The 15188-nt window shown below is 39.6% G+C and overlaps 2 protein-coding genes across 2 annotated transcripts; both read right to left on the bottom strand.

Moving 5' to 3' along the window:
• Nucleotides 1–603: 603 nt before the first annotated feature.
• LOC132851143 (extracellular calcium-sensing receptor-like) lies at nt 604–3906 on the bottom strand. The gene is made up of 6 exons (XM_060877780.1): nt 3692–3906; nt 3262–3553; nt 2318–3109; nt 1952–2179; nt 1718–1841; nt 604–1511 (listed from the first exon to the last, which is right to left on the bottom strand). Exons 1-6 carry the CDS (start codon nt 3904–3906, stop codon nt 604–606), a joined length of 2559 nt encoding a protein of 852 aa, XP_060733763.1.
• A 5914-nt stretch (nt 3907–9820) lies between these two features.
• On the bottom strand, nt 9821–13205 carry LOC132851142 (extracellular calcium-sensing receptor-like). Its single transcript, XM_060877779.1, has 6 exons — nt 12994–13205; nt 12575–12866; nt 11541–12332; nt 11180–11407; nt 10946–11069; nt 9821–10728 (listed from the first exon to the last, which is right to left on the bottom strand). Exons 1-6 carry the CDS (start codon nt 13203–13205, stop codon nt 9821–9823), a joined length of 2556 nt encoding a protein of 851 aa, XP_060733762.1.
• Nucleotides 13206–15188: the final 1983 nt, after the last annotated feature.

Genomic DNA, 15188 nt, shown 5'->3' with positions numbered 1-15188 from the left:
TCTGAAAGCTGATATGAACATTAGCACAAGGTTCTGTCCTTGTTCTCTGCATGATTGTATGTATTGTGCTGCTGCCACATGACTGGCTGATTGACATGAGTGGCCTACAGTAAGTAAATGTACAGGTGTTCCTAATAAAATGCTTAGTAGATTTGTATATTAAATAGCATTTCCACAAGCATCTTGGACAATTCTCAGCGTAGCAGAAGGGGCACGTTCACTCACATATTGAATGTCTTCTTTTATTGTCTGTAATCACATCCTGAAGACTACATATTTTCTGTACATTTCTCATTTCTTGCTGAGTGTAATGTTGTTGTTGTGTTGTATTGTCTTGCCTGGCCATTCTTATATAGTAATTTGTTCTTGTTTTGTTGTTTTATTTCCTGCTTTATTGTTCATTTTATGTGTACCTGCATACCATTTATTTTTTAATAAAAGTTTTAATAGACACAAAAATTGTCACCTTTAACACGGATAGTCAGTCCTCGGTTGTCAAGTTTTCTTTTATTACTAATATTCTTTTTTTTTCATTTACAAATATCAATTGATAAATGTTTTTATGAGTTAGACTTAAAAATCAATTACCTTTACACAATTGGCTTATAGCACTTGCACTTTTCCAATAATTTGCTTTTTAGTGTTTTTCATTGGCTTCATGATGATTATGTAACACTTTGGAAGAAAGATACAGAAGAGTAAACCAAAGCTTGATGCTAAAATAGCAAATATCTCCACAGCTACAGTAAATTTTCCAGGAGAACTGACATAAGCAGGAATAAAAGTAATCCAAACTGCACAGAACATTAACATGCTGAATGTGATGAATTTAGCTTCATTAAAATTATCTGGAAGTTTCCTAGCCAGAAAAGCTAAAACAAAACATAGTATTGCTAAAATTCCTATGTAACCCAGCACAGCCCAGAAACCTATGTTTGAGCCCAAATTGCATTCAAGAATGATCTTTTCTTTATAGTGCATGATATTTTTATAAGGGAAAGGAGGAGATATTGTCAACCAAAGCACACAAATAATGACCTGTACAAGAGTGAAGGCGAGTACACTGAGTCTCTGTTGTGGAGGCCCAAACCATTTCATGACATTACTGCCTGGAAGTGTAGCCCTGAAGGCCATTAACACCACTACAGTTTTCCCCAGAACACAGGAGATACAGAGGACAAATGTGATCCCAAATGCTGTGTGACGCAACATACAGGACCACTGAGATGGCCGACCGATGAAAGTAAGTGAACAGAGGAAGCACAGAGTCAGAGAGAAGAGCAGCAGGAAGCTCAGCTCGGAGTTGTTGGCTTTGACTATTGGTGTATTTTTATATTTAAAGAATATGATTGCTATTATTATTGTCATTAAAGAACCAATAATAGAAACAACTGTTAGCAAAATCCCCATTGTTTCCTCATAGGACAAATATTCAACTTCCTTCTTTACACATTTATTCTTATCAGCATTTGACCAGTAATCTTGCTGGCACTGTTGACATTCATTGGAATCTGTGATAGAGTGAGAGAGATAACAATTACAGAAAAAGTTCAAGAGTTAAATCTATGAAATAAATTATGGGCAGACTAAATATGTATTATTATTATTATTATTATTATTATTATTATTATTATTAAATCTAAGTACTTCATTAAAAAAGAAGGAAATGTAATTGTATTGTTAATTGTTGTTTATCCTCTTTAGAGATATTCTGTACCTGTCATATTACTGATCTCTCCAGCAGCACATGGTATGCAGTCAAAACAGCAGATGGGTTTTCCTTTCTGAACAGCTTTCCTTGTACCAGGGGGGCAGCTCTCACTACATACAGATGTGGGCACCTTTTAGAAACAAAATAATGTGGGTTCTTGAAGTAAGATAGACATTATAAATAAATACCGCGGTAATAAATTTAATTGGGTTCAAGCTACAATAACTTTAATATACTCACTTGATTTGTATTTTGGGCCCAGACAATGGAGGACATATTTACTGCTAATCGATCCTGAGCAGGAACAGAGGAGTCGTAAAGTCCGACAGTGACAAATTCATATTGGTTTTCTTTAGTTTTTTGCCAGTTTATTATTTCATATTTTGCTGGAGGATCACCATTTTCATCAAAGTAAACATTTTCACCTTCTTTCGTCTTAAAACGTATTTTTTTCAGGTGTTCTAGAAACTGATTGAATAAAGTTCATAGTTTAGGAAAATAACCCTTATTTACAAACTATAAAATATTTGTTGCTTATTTGAATAAGTGAATCTATGTCAAAATTATATTACAAAAAACATGACTTAGAAAACATTGTTAACTCACAGTTAAGGGATCAGGCTGCTTCTTTGTAGGACATGTTTGTTTGCAGCCAAGAAGTTCATGGAGTGTATGGGCAATGGCATACACTCCTTTATACACATTACTGAAAATTGGCATCATAGACATGTCAGTAAAGGGGTTTTTCACTTGAGACACTTTCTCTTCACCTGTACACACTGGAATAGTCGCAGAATTATTCTGTTCTTTATATGTACAAGTAAACAGAGCCTCCCAGAATTTTGTAAAAATGGCACTGCCTAATGACTTCAGTGGTTTTATATCTAGAATGAAGTCCTTCAGTCCTGTTACAGTTGTTTTGGGAATAGCTAGCCCTATGGCTCCTTGTAGTATGTTGTACTTATCCAATGTGGCTGCTGCTGGATTAGCGATCCATCCTTCAGTTCCCACCCACTGATATCCAGTTATGTTGTGTTCAGAAAATACATTAAGCAAAATCTCAAATTCCCGGGCAGTAACAAATCCCACTATTACTCGAGAAGTAGAGCTTTTAATTTGCTCAACAATTCTCAAGACTCTTTCTTTGGAATATGTTCTAAAAAATGGAAGTGAGTATTCTAAACATATGTCCAGTTCTTCTGCAATTTTTGTAAATGCAGCCATCCCGCTGTTACCATAATCATCGTCTCTTCTTATTGCTCCCACCCAGGTCCAGCCAAAGTGTTTGACCATCTCTGCAAGTGCTATGGTCTGGTAATAATCACTGGGAATAGTGCGCAGAAATGAGGGATATTTTCTTTTGTCACTGAGACACTCACAGGTGGAATAATAACTGATCTAAAATTAGATTTAAATACTTATATCAGGCATAATATTCAGTCAGTATTTTTCCTACCATCACACAACATTATCAATTATGAATGAGCAATAAAATACTTTTCTGTCTTCTTACATAGTGTTCTAAATTAAATAATTAAAACAATTCTTACTAAGGGCATGCTGAAAGGTCCAATACTCTTTGATATAGCCATGGACACTGATGAATATGTCTCTCCTATTATGGCTTGAACCTGTGCAGGCTTTGTGCAGATCTCATCTGAAACTGAGTTCTCATTTCCATTCACAAGTGCCATTGCTACTTTTACCCCCTGTGCTGGAGAAGTACAGGTATCAAAGATTTTGAAGCCCAGTGAGACACCAGGCAATAAAGATGAACTGTTGTTGATCTCGTCTATTGCAAAGATTAATGTCTGTGTATACTGCAGGGCGCTAAATTCCAGACTTGTAAAAGAGAATCAAATACAAATTCAGATACATTATTCAATTTATGATATCATATGCCTGTGCATATCATATGCAATAGGCAAATTGCTGGTAGTCATTTGTTGTATTATTTAAAATAATATTTACATGGCTTACCTCATGCAATTTATTGTAGGTGGCAAGACTGAAAAGGATGAATCTGTCATCTCCCATTTACTGTGGAAAGGGAAAATTCCTCCAATAATGATATCACCATTCTTCCATAGCTGTGGGTATGAAAACTCTCCATACACACTACAAGTTTTTTCTTGGGCCCTGGAAAAATTAATGATTGTCATTACAATATGCAATAATGTACAGATTGACTCCATCTAGTGAGTAATAATGAATGTATGATCTGTTAGATCATTGAACAGAAGAAACCTATGCTATTTATAAAGAAGGAAACAATAACACCTCATATTATATGAACACAGCCAAAGGAGGTGTGACATAATTGTATCAGGTGAATCAGGTGGGTTTTGTTGTCATTTACTCTATTGTTTCCTCTGGGTTATGCTTGCTTACCAATGTATCAGGGAGTGTTCCTTTGTTTTGCATTGTTTATCTTTTTTCAAATGTATTATTATTATTATTATTACTATTTTTTTTTTATAAAATAATGATTTTTATATGTAATGATATTCATATAACATTTAACATATATGACATTTCTGAAAAATATGTTATAATATAATTATAAAATATAATGTTACATAATTTCTATGTAAATATATTTAAATGAGACCCAACTTGCGCTTGCACACTATGTTGTATTAAATACTAAATTCATTTAATCCAACAATCAAAAAATCCAAATACAACAATGTCAAACACCATGGCGAGAAATGGCTTGCAGCAAGACTGGTGATAATGTGTGCGCATGGTTTAACTGTTTGTTAACCTGGAATTGAAATCAAAAAGTAAAACTGGTAGTGAACCCCTTATTTGTGGCTGGTGTTCTTACAGAATCCCGCTCAAAGAACACCTACAGCTGTTTTTCTTTTCGGGGAGAACCGGACTCAGGGTGTGGGTCGGTCAGGGTGTGATTGGTGGTCTCTGGTTTTGAGAGAGGGGTCAAGCATATCATTGGTGTTGACCAAACACTATTCTTCTGAGCTGTAACCCTCCCAGTCTACAAGTTACTGAAGACATACCCTCCATCTCTGAGAGACGATGATGTCGTGAACCAGGTCGGAGCTGGGTTCTCTCCCATGGTTGTGGTAGCATGGGTCGGCTTGAGGAGTTAGGCATGGAAGGATAGGGAGATCCTAGAATCTTAAATCGGCACGGGAGTTAAGCTTCCAGCATGGTAATTTCAGGCATAGATTCTTGGTTGATAGCCAGACCATCTGCCCATGGTAGTTGAGTGTGTCTTCTGTGGACAGCTTGGAGATGTTGGTTGTGAAGTGCCCTTTGCAGGCATACAAGGGCACTTTCGCAGACCTCCTTGCTCCCCTGACCATGGGAAGGTGGTGGTTGGTATCTGAGAATGCAGGTGAGACCGGAGAACACTCAAGTAAGAGAGTTCTGGGCATATTCTAGGCATTGTGGCATGGAGAGTGGCTCTAAGAGACCTTTGGGGAGACTAGGAGTGCGAGTTTGCGAACATACTGGGCAAACTTGGAAATTCATTTTGAAATCTGTCTTCAACAAGGACCACCAGAAGCAAATTCTATGCCAATGATTCCTCATCTGTGCCTTTACATAAAAAAAAAAAAAAAAAAAACGTGGCTAAATTAGTTTTCCACATAAACTTAAACACTAGGTCTGTGTCTGAGTCCAAAACTTGGAGTGGGTGGCAGTTCCATAACTGTGGGTCTTTATATGAGCAAGTTCAACCTACTACAGCAGCTTAAATTTTTCAAGGTACCAACAAAGAGCCTGCACCTTTTGATCAATGTAACTGTGGCAGATCAGCAAAGAAAAGAAAACACCACAAATAATCAACATAGTCCATTACGTTTTGAGAGGTCTAGGGTAATCTGATATCATTTTGAGGGAACTTGATGCTGCGTCATGGCTGAAGCTATGGGAATGCTCCTCACCGAAGCAGTGTCTGAAGCTCTGTGGGAAATTGGTGAAAATGGAACAATTTTGCTGGGAAACAGTTCTCTTATCTTCTCCGCTGGAATTAATGCCTCTGCTTCGATTCTGGGAAATCACTTTGTACCCTGAAGAGCTCAATCCTAAAAGAATCCTACCTCAAGCCTACAATCCTGTAAATTAAGCCAGTGCAGTGCTGCACAAAATGGCAGTTTTTCAAGCTGACCTGCTAACAAAGCTCATCTGTGGTCAGAAAGAGATTGTAATGCCCAAGGACAAAAAACATATACCACCTGGCAGTGTAAAAGCCTGCCAGGTGTGTCACAGTGGGTTCTGGATATGTGGAAAAAGGCTACAGAATCCAGTTTGCCACCATTCAAGTTGTGCTGTCCACTATTATTGGCACGGAACAAACCTCGTTTCTCCAGAAGCAACTTCTCTTCTATCTGAGAAAGGGGCAGTAGAGTACTGTATATTCCCTTCCCTGGTCTAGCCTCTGGCTTTACAACCAGCATTTCTTGGTTCCCAAGAAGGACAGGGGCTATGCCCAACTTGGGACCTGTGTGCTCCAAATTGAATGTACATTTTCTCAAGTTCATTGTGTTGCAGATCAGGCTCAAGGACTGGTTTGCGATGATAATTTCTGGCAAGACTTCTGTGCTCTGGCAATATGTCAATGTGAAGATATCTGCTCTGGCATCATTGCACCCCATTGCATCCTTGTACTCAAATCATCCATGAAACTCAGGAGATAAATTTGGTGGTCCCCAACACCAATCAATCAAATCTTTGGGAGATTCCTCTCAGGAGGAACATTCTTTCTCAGGCACAGGAGGTGATTCTCCATCTCCGCCCCTGAGATTTGGAACCTCTTAGTCTATCCCCAGACCAGGAGGAGGGGATCCAGCTTCTTGATTCCTGTCTCCCAACCAAGGTTTTGGAGACAAAGTTGAACCTTTGCCTCTGGTGTAATCAGTATTGGTATCTAGTTTACTGCCCTGTTAGTACAGTGCTACAGTTCCTGCAGACATGTCTATTAGCCTCTACATTGAGTTTTACATGGCAGCCATTGCTATGAGTCACCTGCCCGTTCTCTGGTCTCTTGCTTTCAGTGTGGTGCCAGGCAACTGAGGCTTTCCTACAGAAAGTGTGTCGCCTCCTGGGATTCTGGGCCGCCTTTCAGTGGTTCTGGAGGGGCTGCTTGAAGTTCTCTTTGTCTTTCTGCAGGCCACTCCAGGAGAGTTTGGGTTCTCACAATTTATGCCCATTGCCAATCGGGGTAAATCCTTTCCCTTTTTTCTGCCTTGGTGGCCACAACAAAAGCAATCTGGTCTCCAAACAGCACCATAGTCAGGGTGCTGGTAGCTACAGTGTATCTCCAGGCCTATGAGGTTTGCTGTGTGACTTCGCCTCTAGGGATTATGGCTCATTCCAGTAGGTGTATCACCTTGTCCAGCACTCTGGCAAGGGTCATACCCCACCAGGATATTTGTGCTGCAGGGGGGTTGGTCCTTTCCACATACCCTTATCACATTATATAGCCTGGACCTGGACCCAACTCATACATCCAGTAGAAACTGGAGTAATGTGATATACAGTAGACACCCTTTTATGGTCTTGCTGGCATGCTGTCAGCCATGACACAGCATCTTGTTCCTTTCTCAGAGAACAAGATCACATACTGTATGTAACCTGATGTTGTTTGATGCACCATTGTTTTTCAAGTTTGGCCCATTAATTTTGTCACATTGGATTCAGGTATACAATGTCATGAGGTCCCCTGTGATGAATTCTTCTGCCCTTGATTAATGTTTGACATGTTAATATTTTGAGATGCTTCTCTGCTCACCACAGTTGTACAGAGTGGTTATCTAATCTAATTTAGCCTTTCTGTCCTTACTGACCTTTCTCATCTTATCAAATGTTTTTATTATTTTTTATTTATTGCATCACTACTTCTGGATGGCACCTTCACTCACATTTTGAATGTGTTCTTGTATTGTCTCTAATCACATCCTGTATTTCTGCACCTGTTTTGTGTTCCTCTGATGAGTTTAATAAATTAATAAAGCCTATATAAATTCTGTGTTTTCCCCTCATTTCTTACTGAGTGTATTTGTCAGGACTCTGCCTGGACTTTGGCCATGTGCCCTTTTGTTTATGTTCTGTGGTCACGTGTCTTCCCCACCCATGTCTTTTCCTCCCCGCCTCTGCACACCTGTTCCTCATGTCTGATTAATTATTTGTACTATTTAGTTGAGTCGCGTTGCCTTGAGCAGCGCGGAATCCTCTGTTGTCTTTTGTTTAGTCCTGTTGCTAGTCTGTGACCATGTTTCATGTTTTTTAAGTTATTAAAACGTGTTTCTGTTGCGCTATCCTGCACTTGGGTCCTTTTTTTATCCCGAGTTCGTGACAGTATTGTTGTAGTTGTGTTGTATTTTCTTGCTTGGTCATTCTTATCTAGTAATTTGTTATTGTTTCTTTTCCTGCTTTATTGTTTATTTGATATAATATATATATATATATATATATATATATATATATATATATATATATATATATATATATATATACGTATATATGTGTATATATATATATACGTATATATATATATGTGCGTGTGTTGTCATGAACACGGAACAGAGCGGACCCAAACGCAGGATAGCATAAATAAACAGGGTTTAATGACAGAACACAAAACAGGAACACAGACTCGAGACGGGACTAAACATAACTAAGACCACAGTAGATGCCGTGCTGCACGAGGCAACGCGGCACAGTTAAATACAAAAAGGACAATGACACAATAAGGATCAGGTGTGATGACAAGGAGGAGCAGACGAAGTGATGAGAAACGTAAACAAATGCACGTGGCCAGAGTCCGGGCAGAGTCCTTACAGAGCCCCCCCAAGGCGCGGCTCCCGACACACCAATCCGTCCAGGCAGTCCCGACGGGTCCGGGAGGGGGAGCAAGGCACACGGTGAGGCAGGTGCGGGGAGCAAGGCACACGGCGAGGCAGGTGGGGGGAGCAAGGCACACGGCGAGGCAGGTGGGGGGAGCAAGGCACACGGCGAGGCAGGTGGGGGAGCAAGGCACATGGCGGCGCAGCCAGAGAGGGCCGAGCGACGTCCACAGCCGAGCTGAAGGGCCGAGCGATGTCCACAGCCGAGCTGAAGGGCCGAGCGACGTCCATAGCCGAGCTGAAGGGCCGAGCGACATCCACAGCCGAGCTGAAGGGCCGAGCACAACCCCCGATGCACCCCAGCCAGATCCACCCCCAGAGTCCAGGAAAGGGAGGGAGGGGGAAAAAAAAATCCTCCACAGAAAAGAAAAATATCCAAAAACAGAGAAAAACGCAGGCCTGCAACACCCCCCACGGACAGGAAGTGGGGCGACGTCCTCCACGGAAACCAAATGTGAAGCGACGCCCCCCACCGGAAAGTGCGGTGTCACAGGACACCGAAAAACAGAACAAACCTCGGGCTGGCGACATGGCCCGCAACCAGGAAGTGAGGCGGTGCCCCCCGCAGAGAAACCGGAAGCGGGGCAGCGTCCCTCACCGAAAAAATGCGGACCAATGTCACCAAACGCACCAAGTCCAGGGGGGGAAAAAAACAAACAGGAAAAAAGTACTCCCAGTCGGCCGGTCCAGGTTGCTGCTATCCCGCTGGGTCCTAATGTGGCGGCATCTTCTGTAATGAACACGGAACAGAGCGGACCCAAACGCAGGATAGCATAAATAAACAGGGTTTAATGACAGAACACAAAACAGGAACACAGACTCGAGACGGGACTAAACAGAACTAAGACCACAGTAGATTATTGGTTTTCACAGTTAAATACAAAAAGGACAATGACACAATAAGGATCAGGTGTGATGACAGGGAGGAGCAGATGAAGGCGGGGCAGACACGTGACGAGAAACGTAAACAAACGCACGTGGCCAGAGTCCGGGCAGAGTCCTTACAAGTGTGTATATATATATATATATATATATATATATATATAGTGTGTATATATGTACCTTTTTCTTTAATGAAAGTTTTAACAGCAATAGACACAAAATAATGTCACCATTAACAATGATAGCCAGTGCTCTATTGTCAAGGTTTTTTTATTTCTATTTGTTTATTTACAAATATCAATGAATAAATGTTTTCATAAGTTAAATTTTAATCGAGTATCTTTATACAGTTGGCCTAGAAAACTGGCACTTTAACCATAATTTGTTTTTTTGTGTTTTTCTCTGGCTTCATGATGATTATGTAACACTTTGGAAGAAATATACAGAATAGTAAACCAAAGCTTGATGCTAAAATAGCAAATATCTCCACAGCTACAGTGAATTTTCCAGGAGAGCTGACATAAGCAGGAATAAATGTGATCCAAACTGCACAGAACATTAACATGCTGAATGTGATGAATTTAGCGTCATTAAAATTATCTGGAAGTTTCCTAGCCAGAAAAGCTAAAACAAAACATAGTATTGCTAAAATTCCTATGTAACCCAGCACAGCCCAGAAACCTATGTTTGAGCCCAAATTGCATTCAAGAATGATCTTTTCCTTATAGTGCATAAGATTTTTAAAAGGGAAAGGAGGAGATATTGTCAACCAAAGCACACAAATAAGAACCTGTACAAGAGTGAAGGCGAGTACACTGAGTCTCTGTTGTGGAGGCCCAAACCATTTCATGACATTACTGCCTGGAAGTGTAGCCCTGAAGGCCATTAACACCACTACAGTTTTCCCCAGAACACAGGAGATACAGAGGACAAAGATGATCCCAAATGCTGTGTGACGCAGCATACAAGACCAATCCGTAGGTTGACCAATGAAAGTAAGTGAACAGAGGAAGCACAGAGCCAATGCAAAGAGCAGCAGGAAGCTCAGCTCAGAGTTGTTGGCTTTGACTATTGGTGTATTTTTATATTTAAAGAATATGATTGCTATTATTATTGTCATTAAAGAACCAATAATAGAAACAACTGTTAGCAAAATCCCCATTGTTTCCTCATAGGACAAATATTCAACTTCCTTCTTTACACATTTATTCTTATCAGCATTTGACCAGTAATCTTGCTGGCACTGTTGACATTCATTGGAATCTGTGATAGAGTGAGAGAGAGATAACAATTACAGAAAAAGTTCAAAAGTTAAATCTATAAAATAAATTATGGGCAGACTAAATATGTATTATTATTATTATTATTATTATTATTATTATTATTATTATTATTATTAAATCTAAGTACTTCATTAAAAAAGAAGGAAATGTAATTGTATTGTTAATTGTTGTTTATCCTCTTTAGAGATATTCTGTACCTGTCATATTACTGATCTCTCCAGCAGCACATGGTATGCAGTCAAAACAGCAGATGGGTTTTCCTTTCTGTACAGCTTTCCTTGTACCAGGGGGGCAGCTCTCACTACATACAGATGTGGGCACCTTTTAGAAACAAAATAATGTGGGTTCGTGAAGTAAGATAGACATTATAAATAAATACCGCGGTAATAAATTTAATTGGGTTCAAGCTACAATAACTTTAATATACTCACTTGATTTGTATTTTGGGCCCAGACAATGGAGGACATATTTACTGCTAATCGATCCTGAGCAGGAACAGAGGAGTCGTAAAGTCCGACAGTGACAAATTCATATTGGTTTTCTTTAGTTTTTTGCCAGTTTATTATTTCATATTTTGCCGGAGGATCACCATTTTCATCGAAGAATACGTCTTCACCTTCTTTTGTCTTAAAACGTACTTTTTTCAGGTGTTCTAGAAACTGATTGAATAAAGTCCATAAAAATAATAGATTTTTACAAAATATTGAATATTTTGCATGACAATTTAAATAAGTGAGTCTTCATATGTCAAAATTAAATGACAAACAAATATTATTAAAACATATAACTCACAGTTAAGGGATCAGGCTGCTTCTTTGTAGGACATGTTTGTTTGCAGCCAAGAAGTTCATGGAGTGTATGGGCAATGGCATACACTCCTTTATACACATTACTGAAAATGGGCATCATAGACATGTCAGTGAAGGTGTTTTTCACTTCAGACACTTTCTCTTCACCTGTACACACTGGAATAGTCCCAGAATTATTCTGGCCTTTATATGTGCAAGTAAACAGAGCCTCCCATAATTTAGTAAAAATGGCACTGCCTACTGATTTCAATGGTTTTATATCTAGAATGAAGTCCTTCAGTCCTGTTACAGTTGTTTTGGGAATAGCTAGCCCTATGGCTCCTTGTAGTATGTTGTACTTATCCAACGTGACTGCCACTGGATCAGCAATCCATCCTTCAGTTCCCACCCACTGATATCCAGTTATGTTGTGTTCAGAAAATACATTAAGCAAAATCTCCAGGTCCCAACGAGTGACAAATGCCACGATCACTCGAGAAGTGGAGCTTTTAATTTGCTCAACAATTCTCAAAATTTTTTCTTGTGAGTACGACAAAAAAAATGGAAGTGAATATTCCAAGCATATACCCAGTTCTTCTGCAATTTTAGTAAATCCAGCCATCCCACTGTTACCATAATCATCGTCTCTTCTTATTGCTCCCACCCAGGTCCAGCCAAAGTGTTTGACCATCTCTGCGAGTGCTAAGGTCTGGTAATAATCACTGGGTATAGTGCGCAGGAATGAAGGATATTTTCTTTTATCACTGAGACACTCACAGGTAGCAAAGTAACTGATCTAAAATCAGATTCACACAGTTATCTCAGGCATTAAGGTCAGTTGCATAACATCAGTAGTAAAATTAGATATTCATAGCTAAGACAGTAATTAAACAAAAAATAAATTCACAATTATATCAGGCATAATAGTCAGTATTGTTCATTCAGCCACATAACATTAGCTGCAAATAAAATACAAAATGCTTTCTCACCTTTGAAATAATAACCATATTTTTTAATAAAAAATAATTAAATTCTTACTAAGGGCATGCTGAAAGGTCCAATACTCTTTGATATAGCCATGGACACTGATGAATATGTCTCTCCTATTATGGCTTGAACCTGTGCAGGCTTTGTGCAGATCTCATCTGAAACTGAGTACTCATTACTATTCACAAGTGTCATTGCTACTTTCACTCCTTGTGCTGCAGAACCACAGGTATCAAAGATCTTGTAGCCCAGTGAGACACCAGGCAGTAAAGATGAACTGTTGTTGATCTCCTCTATTGCAAAGATTAATGTCTGTGAATACTGGAAGGCTCTGAATTCCATACTTGTTCAAAAAATTCAAATAGAAAAAATACAGATGTATTATTCTGTATATCATATAATTAATCCTAGGATTATTACCAACTGTAGAATATAATTTATTACAATATTCACTTAATGTTTATGCTTACCTCATACACTTTATTGGAGGTGGCATAACCGAATAGGATGCGTACATGAGTTGCCATTTATGAAAGGGGAAAATTCCTCCAACTGAGATATCCCCATCCTTCCAGAGCAGTGGATAGTCTGGCTCTCCAAGCACAGTGCAAGTAGTTTCTTTGGCAGTGTACAAATCGATTGTGGCCATCAGTATAGGTATAAGTGTAATGACTGACCCCATCTATCTTTTCAGGTTCAAAGAAGAGATATTCAAAGAGATAAATAATCAAATATACGTTATGTCTGATCTGTCAGCCAACTGAACAGAAAGGATTTGAGACTTTTATATACTAGGAAATGCAAATGCTCTGTGTTAATATATGTGTCACAAGCAAAGGAGGTGTGACATGTTTCTACCGCCTGTGCCTATCTCAGGCGTCATTGGGCATCAAGGCAGGATACACCCTGGACGGAGTGCCAACCCATCGCAGGGCACACACACACTCTCATTCACTCACGCAATCACACACTACGGACAATTTTCCAGAGATGCCAATCAACCTACCATGCATGTCTTTGGACCAGGGGAGGAAACCGGAGTACCCGGAGGAAACCCCCAAGGCACGGGGAGAACATGCAAACTCCACACACACAAGGCGGGAATCGAACCCCCAACCCTGGAGGTGTGAGTCAAATGTGCTAACCACTAAGCCACCGTGCCCCCTTGGCATGTTTCTAACTAAAAACAAATAGGACATCTTGGCCCAAGATTCATATTTAGCATGCTCTTTGTGCTTAAACTATCAATCTTTTATTTGAAGTGTTTTATTAAAAATAATATAGTTTGTGACTTTAATCAAAGTGGTTAAATTGTCAGACCTTCCTGGAGTTGACCTTCAGTGACATGGATAGGACCTTAATTTTCATGTAATTTCTGGAGAAGTGCTCTTTTATCAAATATGCCTTCTATGGGAACATTTACTCTCTTGTGACCTCCCATATTAAAACATTTCTAAAACAGACACATAAATATAGTTTAAAAAATGCTTCCAGTCACTGTAATCAATGCTTAGAATGTTTGCAGACCAATTCCCCTAAATATCATTGCCAGCCTGTTGAATTAATTTTTTTATTTAGACCTGAGAAAAAAAAAGAATTAAATAAGTCTAACTGTTTCTTGCAGATTAACATTTGCTTGATTTGCTAAGACCAGGTGCTGCTACCCAGGTTAAGATGGTAGATCATTGATACAGATTCCACAAGGAGCAACTGTACTGCAGTTTGGTGTTAATGCTATTGTTTGTGTCCATATGTCATTTAGTAAAACCTACCAAAGAAAGAATACAGAGATGTTCCTCATAAGGTATAGAAGGCATAGGATGCAACAATAGAAGTATATAGTTGTAATGAGTCTGTCTGTGTTTTGCCCTGTTTCTGTCTGCTGTCTTGCCCTGCTGTTAATTGTTTGCTCCGCCCACTCGTTTGTTGCCATGGAAACTCATTGAACTCATTCATTCCCTCTCGTTTGTTGTCTTAGTTACTCATTGTCTCTGCTTTGTGAGTGGTTCCTGTCTAATATATATACACTGTTTGTTCACTTCCCTGTCGCTAGTCGTTGTATGTGTTTCTGTTTCCTGTCAGCCCAGTGTTCTGCCTAGTCTTGCCTACCTGTCTGTGTTCCTGTTTCTTGTTTTGTTTATTAAATGTTTCACTGCAATTGGATCCTCACTCGCCTTTGCCTCATCACAACAATAGTATAGATGTGTGTAGTTTTTTTTTGTTGTTAAAACCTCACATATAATATTACTGAATTGGATATATTCATTCATTCATTCATTCATTCATCTTCTACCGCTTATCCGAACTACCTTGGGTCACGGGGAGCCTGTGCCTATCTCAGGCGTCATTGGGCATCAAGGCAGGATACACCCTGGATGGAGTGCCAACCCATTGCAGGGCACACACACACTCTCATTCACTCACGCAATCACACACTACAGACAATTTTCCAGAGATGCCAATCAACCTACCATGCATGTCTTTGGACCGGGGGAGGAAACCAGAGTACCCGGAGGAAACCCCTGAGGCATGGGGAGAACATGCAATCTCCACACACACAAGGCGGAGGCGGGAATCGAACCCCCAACCCTGGAGGTGTGAGGAGAACGTGCTAACCACTAAGCCACCGTTCCCCTTGAATTGGATATATCAGTTTATATAATCC

The sequence above is a fragment of the Tachysurus vachellii genome, chromosome 9 (genome assembly GCF_030014155.1).
Source record: "Tachysurus vachellii isolate PV-2020 chromosome 9, HZAU_Pvac_v1, whole genome shotgun sequence".
Taxonomy (NCBI): Eukaryota; Metazoa; Chordata; class Actinopteri; order Siluriformes; family Bagridae; genus Tachysurus; species Tachysurus vachellii.
The sequence above is the reverse complement of the archived record's forward strand: the minus strand, read 5'-3'. Positions and strand labels throughout refer to the sequence as shown.

Bases quoted from the DNA above. Each gene is read 5' to 3' on its own strand.
- LOC132851142 (XM_060877779.1), bottom strand. From the start codon at position 13,205: ATGGGGTCAGTCATTACACTTATACCTATACTGATGGCCACAATCGAT. The intron at 12,867-12,993 runs GTAAGCATAAAC...TTTTTGAACAAG, and splicing joins CCTCCAATAAAGTGTATGAG to TATGGAATTCAGAGCCTTCC. The intron at 12,333-12,574 runs GTAAGAATTTAA...ATCTGATTTTAG, and splicing joins GACCTTTCAGCATGCCCTTA to ATCAGTTACTTTGCTACCTG.
- LOC132851143 (XM_060877780.1), bottom strand. From the start codon at position 3,906: ATGGAGTCAATCTGTACATTATTGCATATTGTAATGACAATCATTAAT. The intron at 3,110-3,261 runs GTAAGAATTGTT...ATCTAATTTTAG, and splicing joins GACCTTTCAGCATGCCCTTA to ATCAGTTATTATTCCACCTG. The intron at 1,512-1,717 runs GTACAGAATATC...ACTCTATCACAG, and splicing joins AGAGATCAGTAATATGACAG to ATTCCAATGAATGTCAACAG.